The sequence below is a fragment of the Pseudophryne corroboree genome, chromosome 3 (genome assembly GCF_028390025.1).
Source record: "Pseudophryne corroboree isolate aPseCor3 chromosome 3, aPseCor3.hap2, whole genome shotgun sequence".
Taxonomy (NCBI): domain Eukaryota; kingdom Metazoa; phylum Chordata; class Amphibia; order Anura; family Myobatrachidae; genus Pseudophryne; species Pseudophryne corroboree.
Window position 1 is genome coordinate 43,928,348 of NC_086446.1, and position 20,614 is coordinate 43,948,961.

A 20,614-nucleotide genomic window follows, 5' to 3' on the forward strand; every position below is an offset into this window, starting at 1 on the left:
AGCAGTCACCTCTCCAGTCATCACCCAGACACATCCCCTGGTGTTACTGTATAATGTCCCATTCCCGACAGTCACCTCTCCAGTCATCACCCAGACACGTCCCCTGGTGTTACTGTATAATGTCCCATTCCCAGCAGTCACCTCTCCAGTCATCACCCAGACACGTCCCCTGGTGTTACTGTATAATGCCCCATTCCCAGCAGTCACCTCTCTAGTCATCACCCAGACACATCCCCTGGTGTTACTGTATAATGTCCCATTCCCAGCAGTCACCTCTCCAGTCATCACCCAGACACATCCCCTGGTGTTACTGTATAATGCCCCATTCCCAGCAGTCACCTCTCCAGTCAGCAGCTGAATGATCTTGTTGGTGAGTTCCAGGATCTTCTGGTCACTGTGTCTCTCATGTATCAGTGAGTGAGGTGGAGGCACCAGGATGGAGGAAAAGCTTATGGCTGTCAGATAAGTATCATATGTCTTCTTTACTATGGTATAATCCTGTGTATTGAGAGAAAGAACATTAAAAAAGTTAATTAAAAGTTTGCCAATTTGGAGTTAGTCTTTTTAGGGAATAATTGTGCAAAAATAGGATTTTGGTACTTACCGGTAAATCCTTTTCTCTTAGTCCGTAGAGGATGCTGGGGACTCCAATAGGACCATGGGGTATAGACGGATCCGCAGGAGAAACTGGGTGTGAACTGGCTCCTCCCTCTATGCCCCTCCTCCAGACCTCAGTTAGAAAACTGTGCCCAGGAGAGATGGACATTTCGAGGAAAGAATTTATTGTTATAGCACGGTGAGTGTCCTACCAGCTCACACCTCAAACACACCATAGAACGTGGCATTCAGTATAATACCAGCCCACAGCATGAACAAAACACAGACACATGCTGAGAGAATATGCAACACAAACCGTGTGTCCACATAAGCAACAATAAGACCCCGCATGCCATGGCATGAACAACGGTATCAAACGCCTGACAGAGAAAAAACCCATCACCAGGGTGTAATCCAAATCAATAACTGCAGACACAGTACGCACTGGGACGGGCGCCCAGCATCCTCTACGTACTAAGAGAAAAGGATTTACCGGTAAGTACCAAAATCCTATTTTCTCATACGTCCTAGAGGATGCTGGGGACTCCAAAAGGACCATGGGGATTATACCAAAGCTCCAAACCGGGCGGGAGAGTGCGGACGACTCTGCAGCACCGCATGAGCCAACAAAACGGTCCCCAACAATCAGGAAATCAAACTTGTAGAGCAAAGCAAAAGCGTTTGAACCCGACCAAGAATCTTCTCGGCAAAGTTGACCTGCCGAGACTCCCCGGGCATCCGCCCAAGAGTAAGCCCACCTTCCCAGAAGGATAGACCTCCACCTACTTCGGTGACGGCAATCCAGCCGTATAATAAACACGCCAAACCGCATCACAGATTCAGCCTGTAACAGACTGCATAACACAGTCTTCTAAACCCCGCTGGGAAACATGCCATAGAACAGAGCTCCTGTTACTCCACACTGAGCCCAATTGGCGACCCACATACTCAAATCCCCAGCTAGATCAAGGAAATTTGAAACGGCTAATGCCTAAAAATTACCAGCAACAAAAAAAGATGTATTTCTGTCAAATCCAGAAATCAGGATTTTGGTACTTACCGATAAATCCCTTTCTCCGATTCCACAGGGGCCACTGGAGCGTAGTTACAATGGGGAATAGTAGGCAGTAATTGGGAGCTGGCACTTTAAAAAAAACTCTAACCCTGTGGCTAGCTCCTCCCCTACTATCTCCCCTCCAAGCCAGTCTACGTAAAACTGTGCCCAAGGAGAGCTGTAATATTGAAAACCTTAAGGTAGAGGAGGTTAATGACGTCCAGTCAACCAGGATAACCCAAACTAAACCTGGAATAAAACCTAACAACAAACAGGCTAACCTGAACTCAACAAGCGGTCATTTATTGAACCGCAAACCGTTAAGCAAAAAACAAGGAGGAACAGCGCTGGGCGGGCGTCCAGTGGCCCCTGTGGAATCGGAGAAAGGGATTTATCGGTAAGTACCAAAATCCTGATTTCTCCTTCATCCACTAGGGGCCACTGGAGCGTAGTTACAATGGGGACGTCCCAGAGCTCCCAGAACGGGTGGGAGAGCGCTGAGAGTCCTGTAAAACCGCTCGGCCAAACTGAGATGCAGAGGCCGCAAAAGTGTCAAACTTGTAGAATTTGACAAACGTATGACGGCCGGACCAAGTGGCCGCCCGACATAAAGTAGTCATAGAGACCCCCCGGGCAGCCGCCCACGAAGGTCCCACAGAGCGTGTGGAGTGTGCTGAAATGGAAGATGGAGGTTCCCGAGAAGCTGCCAAATAAGCTTGTCTGATGGTCAGTCGAATCCATCGAGACAAGGTTTGCTTAGAGGCCGGCCAACCACGGCGGGCAGCGTCGTACAGAACAAATAAGGAATCTGACTTCCGAATAGCTGAAGTCCTATCCACATAGATCTTGAGCGCTCTTACAACGTCCAATGATCTCGTATCCGGAGAGTCCCCCAAGAGGGCCGGGACGACAAGCGGCTGATTGATGTGAAAATCCGACACCACCTTAGGTAGAAAGGACATACGAGTACGAAGCTCGGCCCTATCCGCATGAAACACCAGGTAAGGAGACCTGCAAGAGAGAGCCCCCAGTTCCGACACCCGTCTAGCTGAAGCCAGCGCCAGGAGAAGAACCACCTTCCAGGTGAGATATTTTATCTCTACTGATTCCAGGGGCTCAAACAATGAAGACTGCAGAAAAGACAGGACCAGACTGAGGTCCCATGGCGCTGTCGGAGGACGGAAGGGAGGCTGTATTCGAAGAACCCCTTGAAAGAAGGTCTGAACCTCAGGCAGCAAGGCTAACCTTTTCTGGAAGAAAACCGAAAGAGCAGAGACCTGCACTTTTAGCGAGCCCAGTCTAAGGCCTGCTGAAAAACCCGCCTGCAAAAAACGGAGAAGACGGGCTAAGCTATACACGGAAGGAGAAAATTCTCGACGTTCACACCATGCTACATAAGCCTTCCAAATGCGGTAGTAGCGAGAAGATGTAACTGACTTTCTAGCTCGAAGCATAGTAGGTATAACTGTACGAGGAATCCCCTTCCTTGTCAAGATGGCTTTCTCAACAGCCACGCCGTCAAACGTAGCCTGCGTAAGTCTGGATAAAGAAAAGGACCCTGTTGTAGAAGGTCGTCTCGTAGTGGCAGGGTCCAAGGCTCGGCCACCGACAACAGATGTAGAGTGGAGTACCAAACCCTGCATGGCCAATCCGGAGCCACTAGGAGAACCAGAGCGTCTTCCCTCTTGATGCGTTGCAGAACCTTCGGCAACAGCGGGAAAGGAGGAAAGAGGTAAACGAACCGGAAATTCCAAGGAGCCGTGAGGGCATCCACGGCCGCCGCCGCCGGGTCCTTTGTCCGAGAGTAATAAAGAGGCAACTGATGGTTCAGGCGGGATGCCATGAGGTCGATCTGTGGTTTTCCCCACCGACGTACCAGTTGCCAAAACACCTGGGGATGTAGCGACCACTCTCCCGGGTGCATGTCCTGTCGGCTTAGATAGTCGGCTTCCCAATTGTCCACTCCCGGAATGAATATTGCCGAGAAGGACAGAGCATACTTCTCCGCCCAGAGAAGGATGTTGGTGACCTCCATCATCGCCGCGCGGCTGCGAGTGCCGCCCTGACGGTTGATGTACGCTACCGTCGTGGCGTTGTCGGACTGAACTCTGACCGCTCGACCGCGCAGGAGGTGATGTGCCTGAAGCAGGGCGTTGTACACCGCCCTTAGTTCGAGAATGTTTATGGGGAGAGCGGATTCGTGGATTGACCAGCGCCCCTGAAACTGATGTCCCAGGGTCACTGCCCCCCAGCCTCGCAGACTGGCGTCCGTGGTGAGGAGAGTCCAATCCCATATGCCGAACCGTCTTCCTTCCAACAGATTGGTCGACTGGAGCCACCAGAGCAGCGACGACCGTGCCTTTGGAGATAGTGTCACCCGCTGATGAAGGAACAGATGAGATCCTGACCACTGATTTAGAAGACACAGCTGAAACGGTCGAGAGTGGAAGCGACCGTACGGAAGAGCTTCGAACGCTGCTACCATCTTTCCCAGCAGGCGAATGCACAGATACACTGACACCCGACGGTGTTGAAGGACCAATCTTACCAGTGTCTGCAGAGACAGTATCTTGTCCTGCGGAAGGAAAACCCTCTGATGGACTGTGTCGAGAATCATTCCCAGAAACAACAGCCGTTGTGAGGGGCATAAGTGAGACTTCGGGAAATTCAGGATCCACCCGTGTCGAATCAGAAGGTCCTGTGTCATCCGGATATTCTGAAGTAACCGTTCTGCTGAGCTTGCTTTTATTAGCAGATCGTCCAGATAGGGAACAATTGTCACACCCTGCTTCCGAAGTAGGGCCATCATGACCGCCATGACCTTTGTGAACACTCTGGGAGCAGAAGAGAGACCGAAAGGAAGGGCCTGGAACTGTAAATGAGCGTCCTGTATTGCGAACCGGAGAAAAGCCTGATGAGGAGGCCAAATGGGAACATGTAAGTATGCGTCCTTGATGTCTAAGGATGCCAGAAACTCGTCTTTTTCCAACCCCGCAATAACAGACTGGAGGGACTCCATCTTGAACTTGAATACCTTCAAATACGGATTGAGATCATTCAAGTTCAGGATTGGTCTGACTGAGCCGTCCGGCTTCGGTACTAGAAACAGGCTTGAGTAATAGCCCTGTTTCCGATGATGCGAGGGAACAGGGATCACAACCCTTGCAGATAGAAGCTTCTGGACGGCGGCTTGTAAGGCAACTCCCCGGTTGTCGGAAACTGGCAAACCCGTGGTAAAGAACCGCTGGGGCGGTTGTTCCTGAAAAACGAGCTTGTAACCGCAAGTGATGAGATCCCGGACCCAAGCATCTGGGCAGGACTGTATCCAGACCTCCTTGAAATCCCACAAACGAGCTCCCACCCTGTGATCTCCCAGGTGGGAGGGAGGCCCGTCATGCGGTGGCAGTGGTAGAAGACTTAACGTCTGACTGGGCTGAGGCTGCGGAACCTCTGCCCCTGCCGCCGCCTCTACCTCTATGGCCACGGAAGGTAGAAGCTCCACCCCTGGCCTGTCCTCGAAACCTGGAAGGGGCACGAAAGGATCGAAAAGAGGGACCCCTATATGGTCTGCGAGCGGCTGGAGCAGCAGAAGGAAGATAAGCCGACCTACCCCCGGTGGCCGTAGAGATCCAGGCATCCAGATCCTTACCAAACAGAAACTCACCCGTAAAGGGCAACGCCTCTGCCGCCCTTTTGGATTCCGTATCCGCATGCCAATGCCGGAGCCATAGAGCTCTGCGGGCCGCAATTGCTAAAGCGGAAATTCTAGCTCCGAGAACACCTATGTCCTTGGACGCTTCGCAAAGATAAAGGGCTGATTCACGGATGTGTTCTGCCAACTCTATCAATTGATCCGCCGGTAATTCGTCACGAATTCCAGAGGACAATTGTTCTGCCCAAGCTTCGATCGCCTTGTTGGCCCAACAACCTACCTGCGCCGGGCGATGTAAAACCCCTGCCGCAGAGTAAATATTCTTTAAGGTAGATTCCAACTTCCTATCTGACGCCTCCTTAAGTGAAGTTACCCCCGGAACAGGCAGGACCGTCTTTTTGGACAGATGAGACACTGAAGGATCCACAATCGGAGAGGTCTCATAGCGCGTTCTGCTATCTGCGGGAAAAGGATAGGAAGACAACAGTTTTCTTGATACCTGAAATTTCGCGTCTGGATGCTTCCAGGCTGCCGTTATGAGCGCATCCAGCTCCTCCGAAACTGGAAAGGTCACCGGCAGGTATTGGTCGGTGCCAAACCTTGAAGGGCGTAAGGTGTCTTCCGTCTCCTCCACCTGTAATACTGAGCGAATAGCAGTAATAAGAGCCTCTATACCCTGAGCTACTGGTTCAGAGTCCCCATATACCTGATCGTCCTCAGTATCCTGGATATCCACATCCTGTATATCCTGTACATCTAACCCCGCCTCATCTAATTGAGGCATATCATCGTCAAAGTCCTGTAACACAGAGGCTAGCAATCTCTTTTTTGCTGCCTGTTGAGGGGGGCTAAAGGACGGGGCTTGGGAAGGGATTACAGCCCTGGAAAGCCCTTCCACTGACTTTGCCAATGAGACTGCCCATGCAGGTTCTGGCGCCGGTACCGGGACAAGCTGTCGGAACCGGGCCGCCTCCCTATCTTCCCGAGAGGCTTTAAGTTCCCCAGTCAGCAAGGACATCACCTCTGTGAGTTGTGTCGTCCATGTCGGGGCGCTCTGGGGTTCTGAGGAGGGCTGAGCCGATGGCTGTGACTCCTCACCTGAAACCTGACCCTGCTTTTGTGTTGCCTTGGAGCCTTTGCTGGCCATGGCAGCACCTAAACTTGATACCCTTCCCCCACAGGAAAACAGCTATAGGCAGAATGGGAGGGAGGGGAGGGAAGCAGGGAAAAGAATGCAGCCACAGCAGCCCGATCTGTCCTGCACGATACTGTGTGCAGTGACAGGCTGAAGCAAGCTAAATATATATATATATATATATATGTGTGCCTTGCAGTGCCCCCGAGTGTCCCCCTTCCCCACTGTAACCGCTCACTGTGGTCGCGTGGCCTCCGTCCCGCGCTGCTGCTGAAGGGAAAAGGACGGGTCCCCAGCGCGCGCTACTTCCGGGCGCGCAGAGCGGGACTAAGGCCCGCCCCCCTCCTCGACGGCGCCAAATTCAAAGCTGCTGTGTCTCCTTATGCCAGATCCCCGTAGCGGCTCTGTGAGCCGCGCTGGCGGGGATCCGAGCAGGGAGGAGGGCGGGCGGGCGGGAGCGCGGCACTGCGCTGCTGTTTCTTCTTTTTTTTGTTTTTTTTTGTTAAATAAATAATAATCCGAAGGGGGGGGGGATTGGATGCTGGAGGGGTGTTCTGTCACTGTCCCCCTATCAGTCAGTCACCATTAATAAAATTAATTCTCTTCAAAACCCCCGTCACCCCTTCATCCCAACACTCTGGGGGGAAGAGGGGGAAATACACACTCACCTTTCAGTGGTGGAGGGTGGCCCCGACACACGCCGCACGCAGCGGTGTCCGGCCGCAGATACTCACCGCTGCCGTGCTGCCGGAATCTTCTGCTGGATGGAGTGGCCCCGACACGCGCCGCACGCAGCGGTGTCCACCAGCTCAGGAGAGCTCAGTGTCTCCCTCAGCCGGGGCCCATCCCGAGCCGCACGCAGTTGCGATGGGACCCCGCCGGCAGCTCCCGCGGTGCAGACTGGCAGTGGCAGAGCTGCCAGTCTGTGCGTGTGTGAAAGAAAAAATAAAATAATAAAGAAAAAATAAAAAATTCTTCAGCTAAACCCAAGTGAACCAGCGCCCTTGGGCACTAAACTAAGACTGGCTTGGAGGGGAGATAGTAGGGGAGGAGCTAGCCACAGGGTTAGAGTTTTTTTTAAAGTGCCAGCTCCCAATTACTGCCTACTATTCCCCATTGTAACTACGCTCCAGTGGCCCCTAGTGGATGAAGGAGAAACCACTCTAGGTAGAACTATCAACCTAGTACCCAATTCCTCACTATCCACCTGAAAAATCAAACCAGGCTTTTGTGAGACAAAAAACACCACTTTCGACACCGCCTTGCGGATGTTAAAGTCAATAGCATGACCACCTTCCGAAAGAGAAATTTTGTAAAGAAAGTTATTATGCTTGCCTCCACACCGGCTTGTAAAGTATGGATAAGCCAGACAAAGCTGAAAAACTTCCATAAAAATCTTTGTGGAAGGCACCGAGACATCTAGGTACTCCAACTACGTTGGTAACCCTTTGTCGTTAGTTCTTTCGTAGCCTGAAGAATTGAGGAAACGACTACACCATGAATACTCGTTCGGCTTAGGACATGGCATTCAACCGCCTCGCCGTCAGACACAGCCGCGGTAAGTCATGCTACACTCCCTGATCTTGTTGTAACATTACCTCACGTAGAGGAAGAGGGCCGTAAACTTCTATGAGTAAATCATGAAACTGGATAGCCAACCCTCACTTCTAGATCGGATTCAAGAGGATCACCGGAACCTTCCAACATCTTCCGCACACCACCACGAGAAAAGTGAAAGCGGAGAAACCACATAGACCGACTAAAGACACCCACGGTGTTATGAGGATGTCCACTACTATATCTTGAGCGTCCCTTGACCTGGAAATATCTCCTTGAGGCCTCTCGTTGAAGCGAATCGCCAACATATCCAATTGCAATACTCCTCAAAGACTCGACACGTCTGGGAATGCTTCTTGATGATGACCGAATCTTCACCGGCTGGATATCACGTCGGCAGAGGAACTCTATTTCCCTGTCATTACCTCCGGAACGAAGGCTGCTAATATAGCGTTTTCCAGACCTCCCCTTCAACCGCAAACTGTGCAACTTCTGCCAATACCACTTGCCCCATGTTCCGCCCTAGCGGCCTACCTACGCCGCTGCTGACAAGTCGTACGGCAGAACTAACACGGGCAGCCCTCGAAGAAAACGTTCGTCGAAAAATAGCTCTCAATTCCAGAAAGCTTACAGCAGACCAGCTTTTTAACTTGACTATAGGCTCTGGAAATTCGTCCCTTGCAAAGGACTGCTCCCCAGCATCGGGGAGCTGCATGCACGGCTACCAGGGTCTAAAGCTGGACCCCGAACCTTCATTCCTTTAGAAGAAGAGAACCGGCCAGACACCACAGGAGCGATGTCCTGGCGGTTAGGATTATATTCCTGAGCATTCGCAGATAAACTCCTGACCACGTTCCCAACTGGTCCGCTAAAAACCCATCTGGTAATAGATCTGCTCACCGGAAAAAACCTCTTAGGCCGCAGCCAACTGCTTTATGACGGAAGAAATTGATGAGGTGTCACCCCAAAACCGATCCGACTCTGGATCCTCAGACCTCTTTCCACAGGAAAAAACACTGAACCAAAACCGGTCAGCACCTACTCTGAACCCCAATTTCAACATCTGCGTCATTGGGAACAACAGCCAATCCCTGTGTCAAAAACAGTCAGAGAGACCCAATGATTTGCACCTTAATACAGGGACAGCCAGAGACTGTCCTGAACCTGATGCACCACTGCATGGCGTCGCGTATTACCTCCCCTCCCAGAGGGGAGCGGCAAAACTATTAGAAAAACAGTAAGGAAAAACAACTGGAACCCAGAATGTCCTCCTTTATATTCTATGGCTAACTCACAGGTCCTAGTCTAATTCTGGACCAACTGAAACTCATCAGACAAGTGGTCACCGGAGTGGGAACACCCAATATCGACTCAGCGACCAGTGGTTGAAGTAGTAGAAAAAAAAAGAAAACAACCTCCACTTCTGCGAACCTAACAAGGCTGCAGAACACTTACCTTTTCGCCTTTCACTGTCTGCACAGAAAAGGAAAAACAAGAATGGTATCGAACCTGTTACCAATGACTGCACCGCATAAAAGAATGCATCACCAACCGTCGTGAAGTAGGCTAATTCACGAAATTAGGCTTACCAGAGGAATCCGCCGAGAATTACCGAACAGAGGCCACACCCACAGCTGTACACCTCCATCCAGCTTTCCCTGGTACATCCTCCGCAATTTACCGGTCACACCTCCTGCTGTCACCTGGCAGCCTGCTGTAATGTTATAATTTAGAACAAACATAGGCAAGGTTACCCACTCTGGGTAGGGCAATATTGTCTGATGCCCACCCGATTACCACACTTTCTCAAAAGTATACAGTGCAAATAAGGACAAAAATAGAAATAAAATTTCACTTAGCTGCCTGTGTATGATCTTTTGCGACCGGGCTCTGCGTCGACCAGGAGTTGACGGTAATAATTTTCTCTCCGCGTTGTGAAGAGAATAATATTCGGACTCCTCGAGAGGATCGAAAACCAACTCGTCACGGCCAATCTAGAGCTTAATCAACAGAGCGGTCAGGACAGGATAAGAATACCGTTATTTCAGCATTCATTGATAAACATCCTGCCACACACGATATAACACATATATCCAAAACATGCATATATAAACCCATATCTACCTATATAAACATGTAGACGTCACCTATATGCAAGTAGATTGTCCCGACCAGCCAGGTCCCTAGAGACAGTAATGTGTTGGGAATGTGTATGACCATGTACTGACATGTACCCGATGTGGAATTACCTGTAACGTTATGGTCGACAGAAACTTAGTAAATGTCGACAGCAAGGGATAGTAAGCGGGCAAAAATTATTAATAATAATAATAATAATAATAATAATAACTGGGAACCCCGAGAGGTCTGAGGGAATCATAAAATACAATTTTGATAAGACTCCCCCCCCCCCCCCCCAACACCCGAATACATATATTCATAAATATATATAGGTACAAGGCAATAACAGCCTGCTAATTCTTTCACCCAGGAAATACCGTTGATGCCGACAGGGCATCACAAACCATTGTGACTTCCCTCCTGTGTTCACTGTTTTAAGCACACAAAAAACCAACTTGGTAACACTTAATTCACCGAATCAAGCACCACCATGTGCCGGCGCAGCCACCAGATTTTTTCACAACCGCTCGTAGCTAAACCCCCACACCGTCGACATATGTCGACTAACCAATAGTGGGTAGACTAACAGGAACAGTGAATGTATGTAGTGCAACCAGGATTATGCAACCCATATCCAACATCATGCTATATGACAACCATATAGCAGTATAACCACTGTGCCCCCCCCCCCCTCCATCTTACTACACAGTAAGTACTGGGGGGAATGTGAGGAAAATGGCGCTGACTCGTTCCGAGGACTAAGCTCCACCACCTCCCAGCGTTTTTTCACCCCATAAGTGAAACCATCATATACTGGGTCCTTATATAGTGTACATTCACTATAATTATACATAATAAGAATTTACTTACCGATAATTCTATTTCTCGTAGTCCGTAGTGGATGCTGGGGACTCCGTCAGGACCATGGGGAATAGCGGCTCCGCAGGAGACAGGGCACAAAAGTAAAAGCTTTAGGATCAGGTGGTGTGCACTGGCTCCTCCCCCTATGACCCTCCTCCAAGCCTCAGTTAGGATACTGTGCCCGGACGAGCGTACACAATAAGGAAGGATTTTGAATCCCGGGTAAGACTCATACCAGCCACACCAATCACACTGTACAACCTGTGATCTGAACCCAGTTAACAGCATGATAACAGCGGAGCCTCTGAAAAGATGGCTCACAACAATAATAACCCGATTTTTGTAACAATAACTATGTACAAGTATTGCAGACAATCCGCACTTGGGATGGGCGCCCAGCATCCACTACGGACTACGAGAAATAGAATTATCGGTAAGTAAATTCTTATTTTCTCTGACATCCTAAGTTGACGCTGGGGACTCCGTCAGGACCATGGGGATTATACCAAAGCTCCCAAACGGGCGGGAGAGTGCGGATGACTCTGCAGCACCGAATGAGAGAACTCCAGGTCCTCCTCAGCCAGGGTATCAAATTTGTAGAATTTTTCAAACGTGTTTGCCCCTGACCAAGTAGCAGCTCGGCAAAGTTGTAAAGCCGAGACCCCTCGGGCAGCCGCCCAAGATGAGCCCACCTTCCTTGTGGAATGGGCATTTACATATTTTGGCTGTGGCAGGCCTGTCACAGAATGTGCAAGCTGAATTGTACTACACATCCAACTAGCAATCGTCTGCTTAGAAGCAAGAGCACCCAGTTTGTTGGGTGCATACAGGATAACAGCAAGTCAGTTTTCCTGACTCCAGCCGTCCTGGAAACCTATATTTTCAGGGCCCTGACAACATCTAGCAACTTGGAGTCCTCCAAGTCCCTAGTAGCCGCAAGTACCACAATAAGCTGGTTCAGGTGAAACGCTGACACCACCTTAGGGAGAAACTGGGGACGAGTCCGCAGCTCTGCCCTGTCCGAATGGACAATCAGATATGGGCTTTTGTGAGACAAAGCCGCCAATTCTGACACTCGCCTGGCCGTGGCCAGGGCCAACAGCATGGTCACTTTCCATGTGAGATATTTCAAATCCACAGATTTGAGCGGTTTAAACCAATGTGATTTGAGGAATCCCAGAACTACGTTGAGATCCCACAGTGCCACTGGAGGCACAAAAGGGGGTTGTATATGCAGTACTCCCTTGACAAACTTCTGGACTTCAGGAACTGAAGCCAATTCTTTCTGGAAGAAAATCGACAGGGCCGAAATTTGAACCTTAATGGACCCCAATTTGAGGCCCATAGACACTCCTGTTTGTAGGAAATGCAGGAATCGACCGAGTTGAAATTCCTCCGTGGGGGCCTTCCTGGCCTCACACCATGCAACATATTTTCGCCAAATGCGGTGATAATGTTGTGCGGTCACCTCCTTCCTGGCTCTGACCAGGGTAGGGATGACCTCTTCCGGAATGCCTTTTTCCCTTAGGATCCGGCGTTCAACCGCCATGCCGTCAAACGCAGCCGCGGTAAGTCTTGGAACAGACATGATCCTTGCTGAAGCAAGTCCCTTCTTAGTATCTCTTGAAGTTCCGGGTACCAAGTCCTTCTTGGCCAATCCGGAGCCACGAGTATAGTTCTTACTCCTCTCCGTCTTATAATTCTCAGTACCTTGGGTATGAGAGGCAGAGGAGGGAACACATACACCGACTGGTACGTGTTCAGACGGGACGCCATCATGTCCACCTTTGGTCTTTCCCAACGGTTCACAATCATGTGGAAGACTTCCAGATGAAGTCCCCACTCTCCCGGGTGGAGGTCGTTCCTGCTGAGGAAGTCTGCTTCCCAGTTGTCCACTCCCGGAATGAACACCGCTGACAGTGTTATCACATGATTTTTCGCCCAGCGAAGAATCCTTGCTGCCATTGCCCTCCTGCTTCTTGTGCCGCCCTGTCTGTTTACGTGGGCGACTGCCGTGATGTTGTCCGACTGGATCAGCACCGGTTGACTTTGAAGCAGAGGTCTTCCTAGGCTCAGAGCATTGTAAATTGCCCTTAGCTCCAGTATATTTATGTGAAGAGAAGTCTCCAGTCTTGACCACACTCCTTGGAAATTTCTTTCCTGTGTGACTGCTCCCCAGCCTCTCAGGCTGGCATCCGTGGTCACCAGAACCCAGTCCTGAATGCCGAATGTGCTGCCCTCTAGTAGAGGAGCACTCTGCAGCCACCACAGAAGAGACACCCTTGTCCTTGGAGACAGGATTATCCGCTGATGCATCTGAAGATGCGATCCGGACCATTTGTCCAGCAGATCCCACTGAAAAATTCTTGCGTGAAATCTGCCGAATGGAATCGCTTCGTAAGAAGCCACCATTTTTCCCAGGACTCTTGTGCATTGATGCACTGACACTTGGCCTGGTTTTAGGAGGTTTCTGACTAGCTCGGATAACTCCCTGGCTTTCTCCTCCGGGAGAAACACCTTTTTCTGGACTGTGTCCAGAATCATCCCTAGGAACAGCAGACGTGTCGTCGGAAACAGCTGCGATTTTGGAATATTTAGAATCCACCCGTGCTGTCGTAGAACTACTTGAGATAGTGCTACTCCGACCTCCAACTGTTCTCTGGACCTTGCCCTTATCAGGAGATCGTCCAAGTAAGGGATAATTAAGACGCCTTTTCTTTGAAGAAGAATCATCATTTCGGCCATTACCTTGGTAAAGACCCGGGGTGCCGTGGACAATCCAAACGGCAGCGTCTGAAACTGATAGTGACAGTTCTGTACCACGAACCTGAGGTACCCTTGGTGAGAAGGGCAAATTGGGACATGGAGGTAAGCATCCTTGATGTCCAGGGACACCATATAGTCCCCTTCTTCCTGGTTCGCTATCACTGCTCTGAGTGACTCCATCTTGATTTGAACCTTTGTATGTAAGTGTTCAAAGATTTCAGATTTAGAATAGGTCTCACCGAGCCGTCTGGCTTCAGTACCACAATATAGTGTGGAATAATACCCCTTTCCTTGTTGTAGGAGGGGTACTTTGATTATCACCTGCTGGGAATACAGCTTGTGAATTGTTTCCAATACTGCCTCCCTGTCGGAGGGAGACGATGGTAAAGCAGACTTCAGGAACCTGCGAGGGGGAGACGTCTCGAATTTCCAATCTGTACCCCTGGGATACTACTTGTAGGATCCAGGGGTCCACTTGCGAGTGAGCCCACTGCGCGCTGAAACTCTTGAGACGACCCCCCACCGCACCTGAGTCCGCTTGTACGGCCCCAGCGTCATGCTGAGGACTTGGCAGAAGCGGTGGAGGGCTTCTGTTCCTGGGAAGGGGCTGCCTGCTGCAGTCTTCTTCCCTTTCCTCTACCCCTGGGCAGATATGACTGGCCTTTTGCCCGCTTGCCCTTATGGGGACGAAAGGACTGAGGCTGAAAAGACGGTGTCTTTTTCTGCTGAGATGTGACTTGGGGTAAAAAAGGTGGATTTTCCAGCTGTTGCCGTGGCCACCAGGTCCGATGGACCGACCCCAAATAACTCCTCCCCTTTATACGGCAATACTTCCATGTGCCGTTTGGAATCTGCATCACCTGACCACTGTCGTGTCCATAAACATCTTCTGGCAGATATGGACATCGCACTTACTCTTGATGCCAGAGTGCAAATATCCCTCTGTGCATCTCGCATATATAGAAATGCATCCTTTAAATGCTCTATAGTCAATAAAATACTGTCCCTGTCAAGGGTATCAATATTTTCAGTCAGGGAATCCGACCAAGCCACCCCAGCGCTGCACATCCAGGCTGAGGCGATCGCTGGTCGCAGTATAACACCAGTATGTGTGTATATACTTTTTAGGATATTTTCCAGCCTCCTATCAGCTGGCTCCTTGAGGGCGGCCGTATCTGGAGACGGTAACGCCACTTGTTTTGATAAGCGTGTGAGCGCCTTATCCACCCTAAGGGGTGTTTCCCAACGCGCCCTAACTTCTGGCGGGAAAGGGTATAACGCCAATAATTTTCTATCGGGGGAAACCCACGCATCATCACACACTTCATTTAATTTATCTGATTCAGGAAAAACTACAGGTAGTTTTTTCACACCCCACATAATACCCTTTTTTGTGGTACTTGTAGTATCAGAAATATGTAACACCTCCTTCATTGCCCTTAACATGTAACGTGTGGCCCTAATGGAAAATACGTTTGTTTCTTCACCGTCGACACTGGAGTCAGTGTCCGTGTCTGTGTCGACCGACTGAGGTAAATGGGCGTTTTAAAGCCCCTGACGGTGTTTGAGACGCCTGGACAGGTACTAATTGGTTTGCCGGCCGTCTCATGTCGTCAACCGACCTTGCAGCGTGTTGACATTATCACGTAATTCCCTAAATAAGCCATCCATTCCGGTGTCGACTCCCTAGAGAGTGACATCACCATTACAGGCAATTGCTCCGCCTCCTCACCAACATCGTCCTCATACATGTCGACACACACGTACCGACACACAGCACACACACAGGGAATGCTCTGATAGAGGACAGGACCCCACTAGCCCTTTGGGGAGACAGAGGGAGAGTTTGCCAGCACACACCAAAACGCTATAATTATACAGGGACAACCTTATATAAGTGTTTTCCCTTATAGCATCTTAATATATAATAATATCGCCAAATAAGTGCCCCCCCTCTCTGTTTTAACCCTGTTTCTGTAGTGCAGTGCAGGGGAGAGCCTGGGAGCCTTCCTAGCAGCGGAGCTGTGTAGGAAAATGGCGCTGTGTGCTGAGGAGAATAGGCCCCGCCCCCTTTTCGGCGGGCTTCTTCTCCCGTTTTTCTGACAACCTGGCAGGGGTTAAATACATCCATATAGCCCCAGAGGCTATATGTGATGTATTTTTAGCCAGCATAGGTACTTTCATTGCTGCCCAGGGCGCCCCCCCCAGCGCCCTGCACCCTCAGTGACCGTTGGTGTGAAGTGTGCTGAGAGCAATGGCGCACAGCTGCCGTGCTGTGCGCTACCTTAAGAAGACTGGGAAGTCTTCAGCCGCCGATTTCTGGACCTCTTCTCTCTTCAGCATCTGCAAGGGGGTCGGCGGCGCGGCTCCGGTGACCCATCCAGGCTGTACCTGTGATCGTCCCTCTGGAGCTAGTGTCCAGTAGCCTAAGAAGCCAATCCATCCTGCACGCAGGTGAGTTCACTTCTTCTCCCCTAAGTCCCTCGTTGCAGTGAGCCTGTTGCCAGCAGGACTCACTGAAAATAAAAAACCTAACAAAACTTTTACTCTAAGCAGCTCTTTAGGAGAGCCACCTAGATTGCACCCTTCTCGGCCGGGCACAAAAACCTAACTGAGGCTTGGAGGAGGGTCATAGGGGGAGGAGCCAGTGCACACCACCTGATCCTAAAGCTTTTACTTTTGTGCCCTGTCTCCTGCGGAGCCGCTATTCCCCATGGTCCTGACGGAGTCCCCAGCATCCACTTAGGACGTCAGAGAAATATATATATCTATATATCCTTAAACATTCACGCTCAGGGCGCCCCCTTGCACCCTGCACCCAAGTAAACCATTGGTGTGTGGGAGCACCGATGCGGCGCACGACCGCCTTTATGCCTAGCAGTATCGCGCGCGGCGCCGGGGACTAGTCTGCAGCCCAAGGCGCTCCCCTCCGTCTTGGCGCCCTGCACCCCTGGAGCCGGCGTCGGAGGAAGCTGGGGCGTAGCGCGCGGGAACATGCTGGCGGGGTCCGGGGCACAGCGCCTCGGCCCCGCCGGACGTTTTACTGTAAAATAAGTTGCCCAGGGCGCTCCCCTCCCCAGTGCCCTGCACCCGGGAGAGCCGGCGGCGCGCAAGGAAACGGCGCGCAATGCGCCACAATGAGCTGCCGGGGGACCGGGACCCGGAGCCCCGGCAGCACCAGTTATAAGATAAAATGGCCACAGTAATAAGCTGGCCAGGGCGCCCCGAACCCGGGGAAGCTGGCTGCGGGGGGGGGGGGGGGGGGGATGTGCTATATGCTGACAGGGTTAGGATCTACAGTGTCCAGGCACCGATCCACTTTTATGTCAGTCCCTAAGGAAAACCCAGTAACCTGCTGCCCAGGGCGCTCCCCCCCAGCACCCTGAGAGTGCGTTGGTGTGTGGAGTGTAGCACGATCTGTTACCTCCGTTACTGAAGTCTTCTGCCGTCACTGAAGTCTTCTGTTCTTCACATACTCTCCCGGCTTCTTTCTTCTGGCTTCTGTGAGGGGGGTGACGGCGTGGCTCCGGGAACAAGCAGCTAGGCGCACCAAGTGATCGAACCCTCTGGAGCTAATGGTGTCCAGTAGCCTAAGAAGCAGAGCCTTGAAACTCACAGAAGTAGGTCCTGCTTCTCCCCCCTCACTCCCACGATGCAGGGAGCCTGTAGCCAGCACGTCTTCCTGAAAATAAAAAACCTAACAATAAAGTCTTTCAGAGAAACTCAGGAGAGCTCCCCTAGTGTGTGACCCATCACTCCTGGGCACAAAGTCTAACTGGGGTCTGGAGGAGGGGCATAGAGGGAGGAGCCAGTTCACACCCAGTTTAAGTCTTTATAGTGTGCCCAAACTCCTGCGGATCCGTCTATACCCCATGGTCCTTTTGGAGTCCCCAGCATCCTCTAGGACGTATGAGAAAAACAGTGTAATTTATGAGGACAACCCCAATCTTACATGATACAAGATAGTATACAGGATAGTGGAGTGTATATAGCACGTCTCCCACCATCCTCAGTGGGTCCAGCACTTAGTGTCCACTGTATATGGTCGGCACCCACAGATGAATCGCCTGCCTTGGACAGAGTAGTGCAGACAGTAAGATGATGATGTAGTGGGAGCTAGAGGAAAACCAGAGGACAGAGAACAACCGCCCACTGAGGATAGTGGAGCCGCAGTAGAGGTAGGCTGTAACACTGTGGTACTATTGTTTCTGTAAAGGATCCACAGAGGCTGCTGGTCACACCTCATATTACCAGCTATATCCACATGTACATTACTAACACACAAACCTCTTATGGATTATCCCGAATATGTCTAAATGGATGAAGCCTCCCAGATCCCCTCACCTCCCCAGTCATGTCTCTGTAATATTACTATAGATATAAGTGATGTCACTGTGATACTCCCAGATCTCCTCACCTCCCCAGTCATGTCTCTGTAATATTACTATAGATATAAGTGACGTCACTGTGGCGCTCCCAGATCACCTCACCTCCCCAGTCATGTCCCTGTATTATTACTATGGATATAAGTGATGTCACTGTGACACTCCCAGATCCTCTCACCTCCCAAGTCAAGTCCCTGTAGTATTACTATAGGTACAGCATATGTGATGTCACTGTGGCACTTCCAGATTCCCTCACCTCCCCAGTCATGTCCCTGTATTATTACTATAGATATGTGATGTCACTGTGACACTCCCAGATCCCCTCACTTCCCCAGTCATGTCCCTGTATTATAACTATAGATATAAGGGATGCCATCTCACAGATCCTCTCACCTCCCCAGTCATGTCCCTGTATTATTAATATAGATATAAGTGATGTTACTGTGACGCTTCCAGATCCCCTCACCTCCCCAGTCATGTCCCTGTATTATTACTATAGATATAAGTGGCGTCACTGTGATGCTCCCAGATCCCCTTACCTCCCCAGTCATGTCTCTGTATTATTACTATAGATATATGTGATGTCACTGTGACGCTTCCAGATCCTCTCACCTCCCCAGTCATGTCCCTGTATTATTGCTATAGATATATGTGATGTCACCGTGACGCTTCCAGATCCTCTCACCTCCCCAGTCATGTCCCTGTATTATTACTATAGATATAAGTAATGTCACTGTGACGCTCCCAGATCCCCTCACCACCCGTCTTTTCCCTGTATTATTACTATAGATATAAGTGATGTCACTGTGACGCTCCCAGATCCCCTCACCTCCCCAGTCATGTCCCTGTATTATTACTATAGATATGTGTGATGTCACTGTGACACTGCAAGACCCCCTCACCTCCCCAGTCAGCAGGTAGATGATCTCCAGGGTGAGATTTAGTATCCTCTCTGTCGTGTGACTCCTGTCTTTCTCCATCCTCAGTGACTCAGTGGTTTATACAGGTGTTTCACAATCACGTAATGTCTAAAAACAGACTCTGGATCCACCCTGTAATTATATAGGAATAAATCTATTTAAATTAATTAACATAACATCACATGTGACCATTTATATTAGTACAAGGAACCAAAGCCTGGTATATAACATTATATACAAAGTTGCAGCCTCTCACACTGTGTAAGTGAAAGCACTACAGTGGACGTATACACATCACCAACACTGGGTCACTTCTGTCCTAGCAGAAATAATATATATTTTAAGTATACACCTTCTCACTTTAATGACATACGGACGTAGGGTCTGTCTGGCGGAGATGACATCTCTATAGTAATGTAAGGTCAGCTGTACTGTGCTCTGATAAATCTCCCTCCAAGTAACTATCTACAGCAGTGGCCAAAAGTTTTGAGAATGACACAAGTTTTGGTTTTCACAAAGTTTGCTGCTTCAGTGCTTTTAGACCTTTTTGTCAGATGTTACTATGGTATGCTGAAGTTACATTACAAGCATTTCATAAGTGTCAAAGGCTTTTCTTGACAATTACATTAAGTTTTGCAAAGAGTGAATATTTGACCTCTGCAATTCGCCCTGGCGTGCTGTCAATCAACGTCTGGGCTACATACTGACTGATGGCTGCCCATTCTTGCCTGATCGATGCTTGGACATGTCAGAATTTGTGGGTTTTTGTTTGTACATCCACCTCTTGAGGATTGACCACAAGTTCTCAATGGGATTAAGGTCTGGGGAGTTTCCTGGCCATGGACCCACAATTTCAATGTTTTGTTCCCCGAGCCACTTAGTTATCACTTTTGCCTTATGGACAGGTGTTCCATCATGCTGGAGAAGGCATTGTTCCTCACCAAACTGACCTTGGTTGGTTGGGAGAAGTTGCTCTTGGAGGATGTTTTGGTTCCATTCTTTATTCATGGCTGTGTTCTTAGGAAAAAATGTGATTGAGCCCACTCCCTTGGCTGAGAAGCAGTCCCACAAATGATTGGTCTCAGGATGCTTTACTGTTGGCAAGACACAGGACTGATGGTAGCGCTCACCTTTCATTCTCCAGACAAGCGTTTTTCCAGGTTCCCCAAACAATCTGAAAGAGGATTCATCAGAGAAAATGACTTTAACCCAGTCCTCAGCAGTCCAATCCCTGTCATTTTTTTACAGAATATCAGTCTGTCCCTGATGTTTTTCCTGAAGAGAAGTGGCTTCTTTGCTGTCCTTAACACCAGGCCATTCTCCAAAAGTCTTCCCCTCACAGTGCGTGCAGATGCACTCACACCTGCCTGCTGCCATTCCTGAGCAAGCTCTGCACTGGTGGTGCCCCCATCCAGCAGCTGAATCACCTTTTGGAGATAGTCCTGGTGTTTGCTGGACGTTCTTGGGTGCCCTGAAGCCTTCTTCACAACTACTGAACCTCTCTCCTTAAAGTTCTTGATGATCTGACAAATGGTTGAGTTAGGTGCAATCTTACTAGCAGCAATA

General features: G+C 50.0%; 1 protein-coding gene across 2 annotated transcripts in view; it reads right to left on the reverse strand.

The window, feature by feature from the left end:
• LOC135054669 (oocyte zinc finger protein XlCOF7.1-like) overlaps positions 1 to 20,614 on the reverse strand; it is a 61,335-nt gene that overhangs the window by 15,309 nt on the left and 25,412 nt on the right. For both annotated transcript variants that reach the window (XM_063957913.1, XM_063957912.1), the window contains exons 2-3: positions 19,031 to 19,180; positions 340 to 498 (exon numbers count right to left, since the gene is read on the reverse strand). In XM_063957913.1, the coding sequence (XP_063813983.1) occupies positions 340 to 498; positions 19,031 to 19,108 (237 nt within the window). In that variant the 5' untranslated portion in view covers positions 19,109 to 19,180. The remainder of the gene's footprint in view (positions 1 to 339; positions 499 to 19,030; positions 19,181 to 20,614) is intronic.